Source organism: Cricetulus griseus, chromosome 8 (genome assembly GCF_003668045.3).
Source record: "Cricetulus griseus strain 17A/GY chromosome 8, alternate assembly CriGri-PICRH-1.0, whole genome shotgun sequence".
In the NCBI taxonomy this organism is placed as follows: Eukaryota; Metazoa; Chordata; class Mammalia; order Rodentia; family Cricetidae; genus Cricetulus; species Cricetulus griseus.
Window position 1 is genome coordinate 2,621,259 of NC_048601.1, and position 16,563 is coordinate 2,637,821.

At 50.0% G+C, this 16,563-nt stretch overlaps 2 protein-coding genes across 3 annotated transcripts in view; one reads left to right on the top strand and one right to left on the bottom strand.

The window, feature by feature from the left end:
• Window positions 1-1,689, bottom strand: part of Klhl42 (kelch like family member 42) — a 20,204-nt gene extending 18,515 nt beyond the window's left edge. The window contains exon 1 of the mRNA XM_027430073.2: window positions 625-1,689. Coding sequence (XP_027285874.1) covers window positions 625-1,445 — 821 coding nt within the window. The 5' untranslated portion in view covers window positions 1,446-1,689. The remainder of the gene's footprint in view (window positions 1-624) is intronic.
• Window positions 1-15,268, top strand: part of Mansc4 (MANSC domain containing 4) — a 15,599-nt gene extending 331 nt beyond the window's left edge. Inside the window, exons 2-4 of one of the 2 annotated variants that reach the window (XM_027430074.2) lie at window positions 5,279-5,995; window positions 11,197-11,331; window positions 14,446-15,268. In XM_027430074.2, the coding sequence (XP_027285875.1) occupies window positions 5,767-5,995; window positions 11,197-11,331; window positions 14,446-15,131 (1,050 nt within the window). In that variant the 5' untranslated portion in view covers window positions 5,279-5,766 and the 3' untranslated portion in view covers window positions 15,132-15,268. Of the gene's footprint in view, window positions 1-2,956; window positions 3,136-3,502; window positions 4,246-5,278; window positions 5,996-11,196; window positions 11,332-14,445 lie in introns of those variants that run through there. The other variant, XR_003487813.2, reaches the window with a different exon arrangement.
• The last annotated feature ends 1,295 nt before the right edge of the window (window positions 15,269-16,563 follow it).

Genomic DNA, 16,563 nt, shown 5'->3' on the forward strand with positions numbered 1-16,563 from the left:
GAGCCTAGCGAGCTCAGGAGTTCAAGACCAGCCTGAGGAAAGAACACACCAAGATAAAGGAAAACCAAGGAACATAAGCAGGGGGGTACATGTATGCTTCATGCTAATAGCTGCAGGATGCTCAGGCAGACAAGAGACTCGAGGGGCAAGGGCATGCCGATTCTGTAGTTGATCCTGCTCTGGGCTCAAGTTTTGGGTCAAAGATGATTGCTGTCTAGGGAGGAAATAAACAAAAAGAAGGGAGAAGGAAGGGGAAAAAAAGAAGTGAATCCCTTTGTGGCGCGTATTAATATCATCATCCTAGGGACGGCGGATTCCTACCCAGGTGCAGAAGGATGCAAAGTCACTGGCAGCGACAACCAAAGTTCCTGAAGCCAGAGTGTTAGATACTGCTGCCAAAGAGGCATTATAATTCGGATCAGACCAGGGAAGGAAAGAGAAGGAAAAAACAGCAGTCATCTTCTGTAATATCCACTTCAAACACACCGAGACAGAGAAACCTGAGGCCCGCACCTGGAAGAAGGTCACTGGGCGGGCCGACTTCCTGCTGGCAGGCCCCGGGCTCCCCGGGAACTCTGCCAGGACAATGAATGGAGGGCTCAGGCCCTGCCGACAGACACTTACCGTTTCTGGTTCATGGAGGCCACCTGCAGCCACTCGTTGGTGGTGGGGTTGTAGGAGTGTGCGGCCGAGATCTCCTGGCTGGTGATCCTGTACCCGCCCACGATGAAGAGGTAATTGTCCAAGACGGCTGAGCCGTAGCCTCTGACGTTCACCAGGTCGGGGGGCAGGTTGTTGGCCAGCGGGAACCAGCGTTCCGTGGTCTCCTCGTACCTAAGCATGGACGGGGGTTCCCCCTGATACGGGTGCGGGGCCAGGGGTCCCCCGAGGAAATCCCCCAGGGCCACCAGAACCGGGGTCCCGCGCATGCGGGCCTCCCTCAGCCTCTGCTTCAGGCTGCAGTCCCCCGGGGCCTGCGGCGGCGACAGCAGGAGCGGGAACTGCGGCTGGCACAGCACCTGGTGGAAGCGCAGCGCCATAAAGCGCAGGCAGGCATCCTGCAGGTCGGGCAGCCCGTACACCTGAGCCAGGCGGTACAGCTCCAAGCAGTTGCCCAGACGCACATGCGACAGCAGCAGGCGCAGCAGCGCCGTGACCTGCAGGAAGGACGCGGCCTCCACCAGCTCGGCCAGCACCTCGTCCTCGCCCAGGCCCCAGCCCTCGCGCGCGCCGCCCGCGTTGATGAAGTCGAGCACCAGCCGCAGGCCCGGCGCGCTCAGGCCGCGCAGCTGCTGCACCTCCGGGCCAGCCTCGGGCCGCACGGCCTCGCGCATGCCGGAGCGGTAGAGCGCGCGGAAGTAGTCGCTCTGCTCGATCAGCTTGCTCTTGCTCACCGGGTAGCAGCGGCCTTCCAGGCTGATCTGCACCACCTCCTCGGCGGACATGGCTGGGCCGCTGGGCCGCTGCGCCCGCCGCCCGCCGCCCGGCCGCGCAGGCTCCTCCCCCGGGCTCACACCCTCCGCCGAGCCGGGCCTGCGCCCGCGCTTCCTTCCGCCGCCGCGGGCCCCCGGCTCAGCGCCGCCGGCACGTCATGCGCCCTCCGAGTAAATGGCCTCTCTGTGTCTTTTATCGACGTGTCCGTGTGGGTGCGTGCGCGTCAGCGCGGGTGTCAGGAGGCCAAAGGCGTCACACGACCCTGCAGCCCGAGGCACTGGCGGTTGTGAGCCGCCCTACGCAGGAACAGGAACCGAACTCCCGACCTCCGCAGCAGCAGTGTGCACACTTAACCACTGCGTGTCCCTCCAGCACGGTCTTTTTGTAATTGATCAGGAAACAAAGAAACAAACGCGCCGGTTCGCCATGCCCTCTCCCTATGCACAAATCATTGTAGCGTTTCCTGCAGCAGCTCAGGCAGCTGTCCCTGCTCAGTTTTCTAGGACCAGTCAGTCAGCACTGCTAGGTTTGCACTGTGACCGGCCTGGCCTGGTGGTCCAAGAATAATACACTGAGGGATTACTGGAGCTAAGGAGTTTTAGAGGTGTTGTTAACTCCATGGACAAGACAGACAGACACAGACAGACGGGCAATGGCATAGTCGGGCCTCCAAGGAGAGTTCAGAGCTCAGCACCAGAAGCAGCAAGTAGGGTCTCTGGAGAGAACCAGAGGCCAAGAGAGCACCCGAAGGGGCAGGGGCGGGTGGATGGAGAGGGCACTGAGGTGCATTAGGCCTGTCACCTCCAGGTAGAAGTCTGACCTGGGCAGCACCTGTCACTCAACACCTTGCCCGTCTCCCCTGGAGGCTCACTTGGTTAGAAGACTGATTCCTAAGGGCTCGCTGTGGTGAAGTGGTAGTGTTTGCAGGCAAGGTGGCCCGCATTGAATTCCCCAGCATAACTGTGTCAGTCCGTGGGCTGCTCCACAGAGAGGGGGCTTTCAGCCTTTGTGTTCTGCAGAATACAAACAAGGATAAGGCACAAGAAAGTACAGAAAACATTCTAGTAGAGTCCAGCCTTGCTGGGGCAAAGGGCCACTCACACACACACACACACACACACACACACACACACACACACACACAGACCCCGGACTTGTTATACTTTGTTACTTTCTTGGATTCTCTGAGAAACTGGAGACATTGCACTGTATGATTGACAGGCCTTGAATCATTCCTGGATGGCTTCCATGGGTTATCTGTCTGTCACTCTCAGTGTTTGGGGTGTGAGGAAGGTGCAGGTGCGGGGCCAAGGATTTAGCAGTCTCTATGGCAAGGCAGAGTGCCATGTCTAGGATTAGATGTTAGGCTGGGGGCTGCTGGGAGGCATGACGTCAAAGAGGCTGGACCTGATCTGTCTGTACCTCCTTTAGCCACGAGGCAGGGATCAACGGGTCACCAGAAGGACAGGCTCTTAGTCTCCAGCTCTTTAGAACCTTTACCAATGGGAGCTTTTGTTTCCAGATCACAGATACGCCTTCACCTGGTATTCTCTTGCCTTTTAAAGACAAACCAAAAAAGCCACCCTTAGAGGCTGATTCTCATTAGAAAGGCAATTCAGCCATGGTCACTTTACCACGGCAAGTCAGCTGGGACTGGAATCTGGAGTGTTCCCTGACAACACCGGGCACCGATCCCGCAAGGTAGGTTGTTGGCCCTGGACAACACAATGACATTGTTAGAAACTGGGGGGGGGGGTGTTTAAAAAAAAAATCCAGTCATTTTAGTAAACCACACAGTGAGTGTTCTAGAAAGCTGAGCATGAAGACAAACACATACAAGCTCCTTCATTACAAAGTAGCTACACTACAATTTCGAGGCTTTGTGAATGTAACGATTAATGTTCTCAAATTGACCAGATGGAGCTGTCATTGATCACTAAACAGCAACAGCTTCTGCTCAAAGGCCTAGAGTTCAGCAGGTCACAGCCCTAGGGGAGCCCACTACTGCTGCTCTGCTAAATGGATATGTTGTCAAATTACCTTCTAAATACCGTGTTCATGTCCACAGATCAGGCAGACAAGTCTCTCACTGCAGAGGGCAGCAGGGCGGAGACAGACAGTCAAAGGGCTTCAAAGAAGTGACTGAAGATGGCCTGGCGTTGGTGGCACACACCTTTAATCCCAGCACTCGGGAGGCAGAGGCAGGTGGATCTCTGTGAGTTCAAGACCAGCCTGGTCTACAAGAGCTAGTTCCAGGACAGCCTCCAAAGCCACAGAGAAACCCTGTCTCGAAAAACCAAAAAAAAAAAAAAAAGTGACTGAAGGTTCGGCCTTAAACTGGACATCTATACCAACCCCTTCCCACAATGCCCTGGGGAATAACAAGGAAGGAATATAAGAGCCGGAAGGTGGGGAGGGGTACTACGGAAGGCTGTCTTCTGAGTGTGGTGTGGCTACTGCCCTCATGAGCTCACAGAAGCTACGCTTACCTGCACAAAATCAAGCCAACAAGAGCAGTCCACATTCCAGCAGGCAGCACTTAGTTGGTTACCAAAAAATGGGGGAGACCTGAAAGATGGAGGGGGAAGTGTGTTGGGAGGTGTTTGGGGGAGGAATTAATTGGGGGAAGAGTATGCTTAAGACACATTATATACATGTCTGAAATGGTCAAGGAGTAAAATATTCTAAAAATATTTTGTGCAAAATAAACAAACAGATCCATATCATTAGCATACAAGTTTACTTTTGATAAATGGTAAAACTATATGCATATCAAATAATTAAAATAAAATTCTTTATGGTTTACTCTCAGTAAGGTTTGATTTGTGTCTCTATTTTATATACTATATACCTGGAGCTAAGAAAAACATTTCTGCCAGGTGGTAGTGCATGCCTTTGATCCCAGCACTCGGGAGGCAGAGATAGGTGGATCTCTGTGAGCTCAAGGTCAGCCTGGTCTACAGAGTGAGTTCCAGGCTAGCCAGGTTTGCACAATGAGACCCTGTTTCAAAAGCATGGGAGTTCGAAAAGTTCAAGAAGTCTCTCAAGACCAGTGTCCCCAAAAGTCTAAGGATGTCACCTGGGACATTTGTAAAACTAAAAATTCTTGTCCCCACAGCCGATCTACTGGGTTAGTCTGTCGGAGATGGGGGAGGGTGTGAGACTTTTGTCAAGATGCACATTTGAACTCTCTCAAGATCATCCAAGGGCCGACACGCAGCTCAAAGGTAGACAGACTATTACCCAGCACACACAAGGCCCTGGGCTGCATACCAGGCAAGGAAAAAGGAAAGCACCCTATAACAAATAACTGTAAACTCTGGCTAGTGAGGTGACTGAGTGTCAAAGTGCTTGCTGAGGAAGTCTGATGGCCCGAGCTTGATCACCAGGACCACATACGAGCTAGTAGGAGAGCTCTGGAAAGCTATCTCTGACATGGGCACCACGTTGTGTGAGAATGTGTGTGTGTTGGGGGGGTATATGTGGGCGTGAGTGCACCCGTGTGATATGCAGTGGGGAGACAGGCACATGTGTGTTCCTGTTAAAGAACAACTCTGTGGAGTCTGCTCTATTCTGCTTTTACAGGGAGATGGAACTGGGGTCACCAGGCCTGAGGAACCACATAGGCCCTTTAATGGCTGTTCTATTTCACCTACATTATGAGAGTTTGGAGTGCAGGGTAGGGGTGTGACTCCTTAGTTTCTTTTAGGAAGAAAGCTCATGACTGGCTTACATAAAAACTACTGGTCCTAAGAAGTAACCAGAGCAAATATACAATCGGTTTGCAGTTATTGAAAAATTAAACATTTTAAATATATTTTTTCTGTTTTTTTTTTCTTTCAAGCTCTTAAAAGTCAAATTATGTACATGAACTGGTTTTCTCAAGAGCCCGAACAACGGAACTTAAAAAAATGAAGTCACCAGCTCTTCACCCTAGACTGACCACCTCACAACAAAACAAGGTGTTGTTTCTGGAAACAGAGCATCCCTTAATCTGATGTCAAGAGACTAGGCAATTGTTTTTCTCAGCAGGACTCTGGGGTAGGGTTTCTCCTGGCCTTCATATCTGCGTAGGAAAAGGTGTCGGTGACTCTTCACTCCCAGGGAAAGGAGGAAACCCAAGGGGAGCATCCCATCTTCAGTAGAGGAAGGGTTGGAAGGGTCAGAACACCGAAACCTGCTGGAGACGGTTCAGACAAGAGACCGCAGGGCCGGCGCTCTCCCGGGGCCCAGCTGCGGAGACAAAGAAGTTGCCGAGCCGCCTCTGTGGAAGGACGCCCTGGACGCGACCCATGGTCAGCTCCAGCTTCTGCCTCCCTTCAGCACCGAGAGATGCAGGCGGTGGGGCTGCTGCTGCTGCTGGGGCTGGGGCTGGGGCTGGCTTGCACTGTGCACGGGCTCTGCTCGCCCTCCGTGTTCTACAGAGACTGCTGGATCCGCCGCTTCCCAGGGATGCTCCTGAATCTAGAGGAGTCCCAGAAGCTGGGGGCCCAGTTCCTCAAGTACTACTCAGAGAACACGGGCCACAAGTGCAGCCGGAGCTGCTGCCTCAGGAAGGATGGTGAGCACAGGGCTGGGTGGTGACAGAGCACGAGGGGCAGGCAGAGAAAAGGCGGGGGGGGGGGGGGGTAAGAGCACAAGACCCAGGCAGAGGGGGAGCACCGGGGAGGACCCCGGGATGGGGGAAGCATCAGCGCAGGTGGTTTTGAACGAGATCTTCCTGACTCTGTAGAACGCAGGGCATCCTGCTGTAGTGCTAGATGGATATAGATTTCTTTCAGGGTTAGATAACTTGCTTTTTATTCATAGTCCGATGTTTCCAATAAGCTGGGCGCTGTGGCTGGCCTAAGTCTGTAATCTCCATTTAGGAGCTGGAAGCAGGGAGACCAAGAAGAGTTCAAGGCAACACTGTGAGCTGAGCCTAGCTGGGCAGTCTCAGTCTGTGTCTCAAAAACAAAACAAAACAAACAAAAAGGGTTTACAACAATTTACTTTTAAACTATTATTGTTAGTTTCTTTAAAAAATATTTTTGTTAATTCTTTGGGAATTTCTGTATCTTGAAATTCATATTCATCCTACTCCCCGCTCTAACTTTCCCAGATCCACCCCCTACCACCACCACTCTTCAAATTCTCGTTAAAAAATAATCCACTGAGTCCAGTTTATGTATGACTGACTTTCCCTCCCGTGAAGCCACCAACTGTCAGCAGCTCTCCAGTCGGGTGGGGGCTCACGGCTCCCAGCTCCAGGCTGGAACGCTGGCTGGTTTGATCTTGTACAGCTGTGATTCATGGCCCTCCATCTCTGAAAACCAAGTGCTGGAATTACAGGCACACACCACCACACCTAGTTTAATAATCTCTTAAAATAACTGGTGGTTTTAGTGTCATGCCTATTTTACACGATATGTCTCTTGGATCCATATGAAACACAGGGCGAGGGGCAGGAAATTAGAGTGTGGATCACGCTATCTTCACATTTCCTTAGTAGATTTCTTTTCTCTATAATAAATGGGATTTAGAAGTAAATATCACCCATCTACCCATACCAAAGCCTTCAAGGTCACAATTATCTAAAGACACTTTCTTCCCCCCCCCCCCAGTGTTTTCCCTAATTTTAAAGTTACCTGGAAAGAAACAAGAGCAAAATATTGTTGAAGCAATACCCATGGTGACTCCACTGTGGAGTGTTTCAGGAGAGTAGCCAGGTTTTCAGTGATCAGTTTGAGAGACTTGTCACAGGCCACGGCCTTCAACACTAATGAGGCACAAAGAACAGCCAATTTGATAAAGAGGAAACTTTTCAAAGCAGGGTCAAGGCTGGTGAAGATGGAGGTTTCTGTCCCATCTGGCCCCACAGCTATTTAGCCCCAAATAAACACACGGACACTATATTAATATTCAGACTGTTTGGCCCATGGCTTAGGCTTCTTGTTGGCTAGCTTTGTCTTAATTATTAACCCATTTCTATTAATCTATGTGTTGCCACGAGGCTGTGGCTTACCCACAATCCGGCATGTTACTCCTTCGGCAGCATGGTGCCTCTTCCATGCTGCGCTCTCCACACCCCCATTCTCCTCACCTGGTAGCCCCACCTCTATTTCCTGCCTGGCTACTGGCCAATCAGGGTTTTATTCACTAACCAACAAGAGAAACATATATACAGAAGACATCCCCATCAGGCTGGGGTTGTGATTCAGTTTGTAGGGTGCCTGCCTAGCATGTTGGAGGCCTTGGGTTCCCTCTCCAGTACATAAACCCAGAGAGGTGCCCCACACCTGTAATCTCAACCCTGAGGGGTGGAAAGCAGGGAGATCACAAGTTCAAGCCTATTCTCAGCTATGTAGCAAGTTTGAGACCAGCCTGGGATACATGAGATCTGGTTGAAATAAAAACAAAACAGGTGCTGGGGAGATGGCCTCCTAGTTAAGTTGGTTGCCAGACAAGTGTGAGGTCATAAGTTTGAATCCCCAGAACCCACTTAAAGCTGGGGACAGGAGAGTGACATCTGTAATCCCCAGTGGTCCCAAAGGGACTTGGGAGGCAGAGATGGAGGGTCCTTGATAGCTCTAAGACCAGCTTAGCCTGACGCCCAAGGTTGTCCTTTGACCTATGCTAACTCACACACATGTACACTCACACACACTCATACACATGTACACTCACACATACACACCACACACATGCACACTCACACACACTCATACACATGTACACTCACACACATATCACACACATGCACACTTACACACATACACACCACACACATGCACACTCACACACATCACACACATGCACACACACACACTCATACACATGCACACTCACACACATATCACACACATGCACACTCACACACATCACACACATGCACACTCACACACATACACACACATGCACACTCACACACACTCATACACATGTACACTCACACATACACACCACACACATGCACACTCACACACACTCATACACATGTACACTCACACACATATCACACACATGCACACTCACACACATATCACACACATGCACACTCACACATACACACCACACACATGCACTCACACACACTCATACACATGCACACTCACACACATATCACACATGCACACTCACACACACACTCATACACATGCACACTCACACACATCACACACATGCACACTCACACACTCATACACATGCACACTCACACATATCACACACATCACACACATGCACACTCACACACATATCACACACATGCACACTCACACACACACTCATACACATGCACACTCACACACATGCACACTCACACACTCATACACATGCACACTCACACATATCACACACATCACACACATGCACACTCACACACATATCACACACATGCGCACTCACACACACACTCATACACATGTACACTCACACACATATAATCATACTCACACACATATCACACACACAAGATTACATAGAGAAAAACATTCCAGGGCTGTCATCAGGACACAGCCTGTGAGTCAGGGCAGGAAGGCCGGGCCCAGGCTTCCCACCTTCCTGTCTCTAGCAGGAGAACAGATGCATGTGAAATCCACGGTCTTCTTCCTGTTCGCCCTCCCTGCCTCCCTCCCTCTCTCTCCCTCTCTCCCTCCCTCTCCCCTCCCTTTCTTGAAGTAGCCCAAACCACCCTAAACTCAGGGTCCTGATCTTCCTCCTCGGCTGAGATAGTAGGTGGGCAGCACATTCCTGGGCCCACAGAAACCATTCTGAGTGGCTGGAGAGAGGTCTCAGTGGTTGAGAGCACCTATTACTCTTGCAGAGGACCTGAGTTCAGTTCCCAGTACTCACATTAGGTGGCTCACAACCATCTGTAGCTCCATTTCCAGGGATCCGGTGTCTCTGCTCTCCACAGGGACTTACACTGATGTCACATACCACCCCTCTCACAGACACACAAATACCCATAATTAAAAATAGTCAAAACTAATCTTTCATAAAAAGAAATATCTCTAAGAAAAAATCACTCTCTATAAGCCAGATATGGTGGCTGATGCCTGTAATCCCAGCACTTGGGAGGTTGCAACAGGCAGGGAGATTGCCTGAAATTGTGGTCTCCTTGGGATACATAATAAGTCTGAGTTAAAGGCCAGCTTAGGCTATACAGTGAGATCTTTCCTCAAACAAAACAATATTGTTCTCCACCACATCAATGACTTCATCACAAATCTAAATATTAAATAGGAACTTTTTTTAGTATCTTTCTCTTGTAACTTCCCCGAACCATCCTCGGGGACTGTTTTTGCAAACTGATACATTAATAAAGCACTAGTAATTAATTTTGCCCTATTATTTCTCCTCTGGAAAAGTTAAGAAATGTAGAGACCCAAGGATGTTACAGAAGTAAGAGCAGAGCTGTGGGTCCCTCACAGCTAACCCTCCTGAGAGGCAGGTCAGGGCTCCCCATATGCTCACCGCATGTCAGGAGTTTGCACTCAAAAGTTTTGCACCCAGTAACTGACTCTAGGTTTCCAGAAGCATCACAGCACATTTTAAGGAGCAGATTTAGAAAAGAGAGGCCAACATGAATATGTGATATGCAGACAGGCCCTGTCAATGGTCCCAGACGCCAGCATCCTTCTCTTTAAGACTGATTAGCTCCTGGGATAAGGTGTGTACCTAGGTCCACACCCTCAAGTGTCATGTGATTGTCTGGCTCTCCAATGAGCCAGCTTCTCCACCATGCTTGTCCTTGTCAGTGGTGACAGCTCTCCTGTTATGTTCCCTTCTTGTGGCCCCAGGACCTTAGCATTCAGAGAGCACAGTTTCACTGGAAACCAGACAGGTACTTTCCAAAGCTTTGTGTAGACAACCGAGGTTTTACATGCATAAATAATACTGAGACTAAAACATGATGATTCTGTGGGGTATGGTGGTGTGTGTCTTTCATCCCGGCTAGGTAGAGGCAGGCAGATAGATCTCTGAGTTCCAAGCCAGCCAGTGCTACACAGTGAGTCCCTGTCTATAAATAAATAAATAATCAGCTAATCAATCTAAGGCTGGTTATGGTGGCTCACATTTACAGTGCCAGCACTCGTCACACTGGTCTACATAACAAGTTGCAAGCCATCTGGAGCTACTTATTGAGATCCTGTCTCAAAAAAAAAAAAAAAATCCCAAACAAAACAAAAACTACCAAAAAACAAAACAACAAAAAAACCCACAAAGCTGGGCAGCGGTGGCACACACCTTTAATCCCATCATTCAGGAGGCAGAGGCAGGCAGATCTCTGAGTTTGTGGCCAGTCTGGTTTACAAAGCAAGTTTCTGGACAGCTAGGGCTACACAGAGAAACCCTGTCTGGGAAAACCAAACAAACAAATAGTAGGTGTATTATATAGTTTCAATTTTCCTTGTTTTTCAAGACAGGGTTTCTCTGTATAACAGCCCTGGCTGTCCTGGAACTCTCTTTGTAGACCAGGCTGAACTCAAACTCACAGAGATCTCTCTGCCTCTGCCTGGCCCAGTTTTCATAGTTTTTAAGCACAGCACAAGATCCGGTTAATTCAGCATTCCAGAAAGAACAGAAGTTACTCAGAGCCCATCTGACAGGCAGCAAAGCCAGGCATAGCAGTATGTCCCTGTGATCCCAGCACTAGAAGGCTAAGGCAGGCAGACGACAGGTTGGAGGCCCACGTGGGCTATACAGCAAGAATGACTCTCTCTCATACACACAACTGACGGGGCCAGGATCCTATGCAGATGTCCTTGGCCTTTTCAGTTTCCTGTAACGTGGCTGTCTTCTTCCATGATCCTATCCACGACAATGTCAACTGCCTCCATGTCCACTGCCCAACCCTGGAGAGCTGCATCCTGGAGCCTGGGACCAGTGCCATTCTGTATAACATAACAGCAGGTAAGGATGCCATCTAGAAAGCCTTTGCAAGACAGTGCTCGCAGCACTTCAGCCTGGCAACACCAGGCTGTTGGTTTCCAGCGCCCCCTGTCTGGAGATGCTTTGGCCATCCAGAACAGAAAAAGTGAAAGATTTCCTTGTTGGGCACATTTGGCAGCAATCCCTTCCGGAAGGCAGGCCATGCACAAGTGGACACGAGCACAAGCTGTGTAATTGGATTGGGAACTCAGCAAGAGCTACGTAGGCATTTCTACTGAAATGGCTGGGAGTGCTGCTCAGAAGCTAAGTGCTCACAGGTTGCCTGAGGCTGGGGACACTGGAATAGGGGTCCTGCAGTGTGGAAATCAAGGACCAGGGAGCTCCCCTGGTGGACAACAGCATCTTACAGGTCCCTAGATGGTCACCGCCTTGAGAGAGACCTGTCTCATGAAAGAGGTAGATGTCTCTGACCAACACCGGAGGCCTCTTCTCATCTCCACGTGTGCTCCTCCGCACGCCAGTGTGTTCACACACACTCACACAGAGACACGCATGCATGCATGCACACACGCACATAGAACTGCTTCCACATAAGGTCCATAAGAGGAAGCTATAGAAAGTGAGAGACCAGGCAGAGGCAGGCAAGGAACTCTGAGCCATCAACAGGACCAGGACAGTAGAAATCCTGACCTGGCCACAGAGATGGGGACACTGGGAGCCGCGGTGGAAATATGCCTCCAAGAGAGCAGAGTCGTGTCTTCAGATTAACTTTATCGGAGGCAGACGGAGGGGGCACAGTGTTGCACTGTTGGTCCCAGCACTCTAACTACAAAGATAGAAGCATCACTAGTTCAAGGCTAGCCTGGGCTAGATAATGAGGCCCCAACTCAACAGCAAAAAGAAATAAGGAGTCAACAAAGGCATCGAATGAGAAAACACTGCAATTAAAGAGTTACACATGATCACCTCGGTCTGGGTGGCTATCACTCAGGATGTAGGCGAGACACCTAGTGAGGGAAGCGTCACGAAGATGGGAGTTACCTGGACCTTGGAAAGATCCACTGGGAGTGTGTGTGGTGGGATGGACCCCGGGGGCTCCTCACTTAGCCACACTCCCTACCCTTAGTTACCTTTTAAGGGCAGAATCAGCTCTACTGAGCTTAGCCCAGGATGATGAGTGGTGGGGCTGGGGGAAGGCTCAGCGACGACGCTGCCAGGTGTGCCCAGGTGAGGTGTCTGACAGAACACTGGGAAAACAAGCTCAATGCGTGAAAAAGGAAGACAGGGCAACACATACTCGGTGCCGTCAGCCGGTGTGGACAGCTATGGAATCCTGTGTGTGTGTGTGTGTGAGGGTCGGGGAAGGGAAGAGGGACTGGAGACTAAGGATGGTGGTGGTCTAGTTTGCTTTCCGTTGCAGTGTTCAACACCACACCAAAATCGGCGTGTAGTGTTTGGATGGTATAAGTGTCCTTCAGAGGCTTGGTGTTTGAGTTCCCCGTCCGTCAGTGGTGCTCCAGGACAGGACAGCCTTGCTAGAGGAAGCCTATTAATGACTGACTGCGATGAGACAGCCTTGCCTGACTTCCAGTTTTGTTTTTTTGTTTTGGTTTGGTTTGGTTTGGTTTGGTTTTTGGTTTTTGAGACAGGGTTTCTCTGTGGCTTTGGAGGCTGTCCTGGAACTAGCTCTTGTAGACCAGGCTGGTCTCGAACTCACAGAGATCCACCTGCCTCTGCCTCCCAAGTGCTGGGATTAAAGGCGTGCACCACCACCTCCCGACCTGCCTAACTTCGTTTGCGCTGTTTCATGCTTGCATTTGAAGAGCTGAGCTCTCTGTTTCCTGCAAGACAGGGTTTCTCTGTGTAGCCCTGGTTGTCCTGGATCTCACTTTGTAGACCAAGCTGTCCTCAAACTCACAGAGGTCCTCCTGCCTCTGCGACATGGCCAAAAGGGACTTCCGGAAAGAGTTTATTATGGCTTCTGGTTCCAGAAGTAAGTGTGCATCATGACTGGCATGGCCTCCTGAGTACTGGGATTAAGAGTGTGAGCCACCACCACCATGTGACAATTTTGTGACTCCCATTTCACAACTCACCACCATCAGGGGAAGTCAGGGCAGAACTTGAGACAGGGACATTTAACAGCCTCTTCTCATTTGTCCCTAGGCCTGAGCCCAGCTAGCTTTCTATACAGCCTGGGCCCGCAGTGGCTAAGCCCCTCCTCCATCAACCACTAGTCAAATAGCATCCGGCAGATATCCCACATGCGGACTTGATAGAGGTTAATTCCTCAGTGGCATTAGCTGCACTGAGAAGTTCCCTCTTCCCAGGAGGCTCTAGCTGACAATGGAAACTAGCCAAGAAGATGGGGACACGGAGACTACAAGTCAGCCAAAGTCTAAAGGGAGGGAGGCAGTCTGGGTGGACTGGCAGGAAGACAAGAGGAGGGTCCCACAGTGCTAAGGAAAACTGACGGGACGCAGATGACCAGGAAGTCAGAAGTCACTGTCTCCGAAGCTTACTTTAACAAAATGATGAGGGATGAAACATCACAGTGGCCAAAGTTGGGGTGGGGGGTGCTCAGACAGACAGACAGACAGCGCTCCCTGGCAGAGACACTGGAAAGCTTTAGACTGTTGTTCCCTTCCCCCTGAAGACAAGTGTTGGGGCATTCCTAACAAAAAAGGAGTGAGAAGACACAAAACCCAAGCAGAGAGGCTGCTGGCTTTGTTCCCAATTTCAAAGGGCCCCTTCCCTGGCTGTTTCACTTATTTTAAAGTGGTGTATGGTATTCCCCACGGCTGCTGGCAGCGCGGGAACCCTGGCACAAAGCCTTCTTAGTAGGCAAAGCTTTCTTCTTGGTACAGCCATATTTGTCCATAGCAGAGAGTGTCCCGGGACAGTGGATAAACTTGGCCCTGCTCTGAACCTCAGGAGTCTGTCGGGTAGAACTGGGATCTGGCTCAGCCTAGGGACCCAGTACGGTAAATTCTCCCGGCTTCCAGGCTGTGCCTCAGGTTGCCTCACTGAAACCACACCTAATGCACTATAAATACGTTTGTGAAATTTTCAAATAAATAAAAAGTATCCTGTTTTTTAAAAAAAGATAAAGGAACAATTTCATTTATCTTTCAGGCATAGATCCCGATTTGCTGGTTTTTGAGCATTCAGCCCCCACATATCTAAACACCCGCTCCTCATCTGAATGGTGGGATAGACTCCGGATTCTGAAAGCTCTGAAGGCAGGCAATGAGGGGCTGCACACAGATGGGACAAAGCACACGCTGCCATCCACAGAGACTGCTGTGTCAACCACACATCAAGATCTGGGTACAAACGCAGGTATCAGTCATTCCAGGAAGTCACCCACGGATTTGGAGATCCGATCTATTTCTGTGAATGCGTCCACTGCTACCAAGGTCAACACGGTGTCACCAAGCACAGACTTCACCCGTAGTCCAGATAACATGACCATTTCTCCTTTCTTTGGACCCACAGACACAAAAGTCTCTCAGGTGCCCAGCCAGTCCCGACTCAACATTAGCAAACAACTACTGAACAAAACCAAGGCGTCCCAGGGTGGCAATCACACGTCTGAGAAGGGGTCCCAGGGTGGCAATCACACGTCTGAGAAGGAAGCACCTCAGGATGGAGCTCTGGTGACTGCGGGGTCCTGGCTGGCTTCTGTGACCCTGGGAGCTGCCATCGTCTGCCTCTGCTGCTGTGTGGTCATCGGGGCATCCAGATGCTTCGGAGAGCAGCAGGGCTGGTATCGCCTGGGACAGCGGGATCAGGATAACACACGGAAAGGGAGGTCCTAAAGGCCGGCAGGAACCAGGTTACAGGCTTTGAGTGTGTTGTCAGCTTTCTGCAAGAATACAGCATTTTCACTAAAGAAAATAATAAAGCTATCTCAGAAAACCAAGTCCTACCAAATGGCCAAGACTTGGTCAAATTGTCCTCTTTCCTGGTCATTTCCATTTCCTGAATTGGAAATGGAGGGAAGGCGAAGGGAGGGAGAGGGAAGGAAGGAGAGGGGGCCACACACTGGATGTGATCCCAGCACTCTGAAGATGGAGGCAGGATCAGAAGTGATTTAAGGCCAGCCTGGGCTACATGAGACCCTGTCTTTAAAAGAAAATGGATGCGAGAGGGGAAAGGGGAGGAAAGAGGGCAGGCAGGTTGCCTGGCTCCAAAGCCAATGCTCAGTAGCTGTCATAATGCGATAGAACTGGTCTCAGGTTTGGAAAAATGACCTCTCGCATGGACTTAGCCGTAAGCAAACGCTTCCGGCTTTCTAGGGTCAACTGATTAATGTTCCAGTCCCTGGGACCACAGGGCGAAAGGAGAACAAACTCCACGAGAGAACTGTGGCACGCACGCATGTGTGTGCATACACACACATACACACTAATAAATGTAACAGAATAGCCACCATGACTAAAAATGAAACAAAAAAATTAAAGAAAAAAAGTGACTAAAAGAACACTGTTACTTCAGAGGCTAAACAGTTAAAAGATGTTTCTCTTTCCCCAGTGTTGACACTGGGTAGAAAGTAACAATTTCTATATATATATATATATATATATATATATATACATATTGACAAGAGAGATGGTTCAGCAGGTCAAAGTGTCTGCCTGACCCCCGGCTTTCAGACACCCACAGTAGAAGAACCACCTCCCAAAACGCTGTTGTCTGACCTCCACCCACACCCTAGCAAGCCCCAGCAAACAAGCAAACATACATGCACAAACACTCACATTTACATGTACACATGCGTGCATTCACACATACACACACCTAGGCCTGTGCACACACACACACACACACACACACATTCACAGATATAAAAAAATCCACAGCGGAGTATCAAGCCAAAAAAATGACTTAAAAACTTAATTTACCTTGACTTGTTCATGATTCTAAATATTAGGCTTCGTTAATTCTGTCAACTTCTTTGCTAATACATTATGACGTTCCACATTAATCGTGGGACGTGTAATTTACTTAAAAACTCTTTCAAGAGAAGTCAAGCCACGCAACAAGGCTCACACGGGAGGTTTACTGAAGAGGAAAGAGAAGGGCATAGACGGGTCCCTGGGGCAAGAGTGGCAGGAGAGAGAGCGGGAAAGAGAGAGAAAAAGAGAGGGAGAGAGACAGAGAGAGAGAGAGATGGGAGATGGGCAAGGCCCACCTTTTAAGAGGGAACACAGTGAATGTGCACAGGTGGTGCTCTCAGTGGCTTCAGCT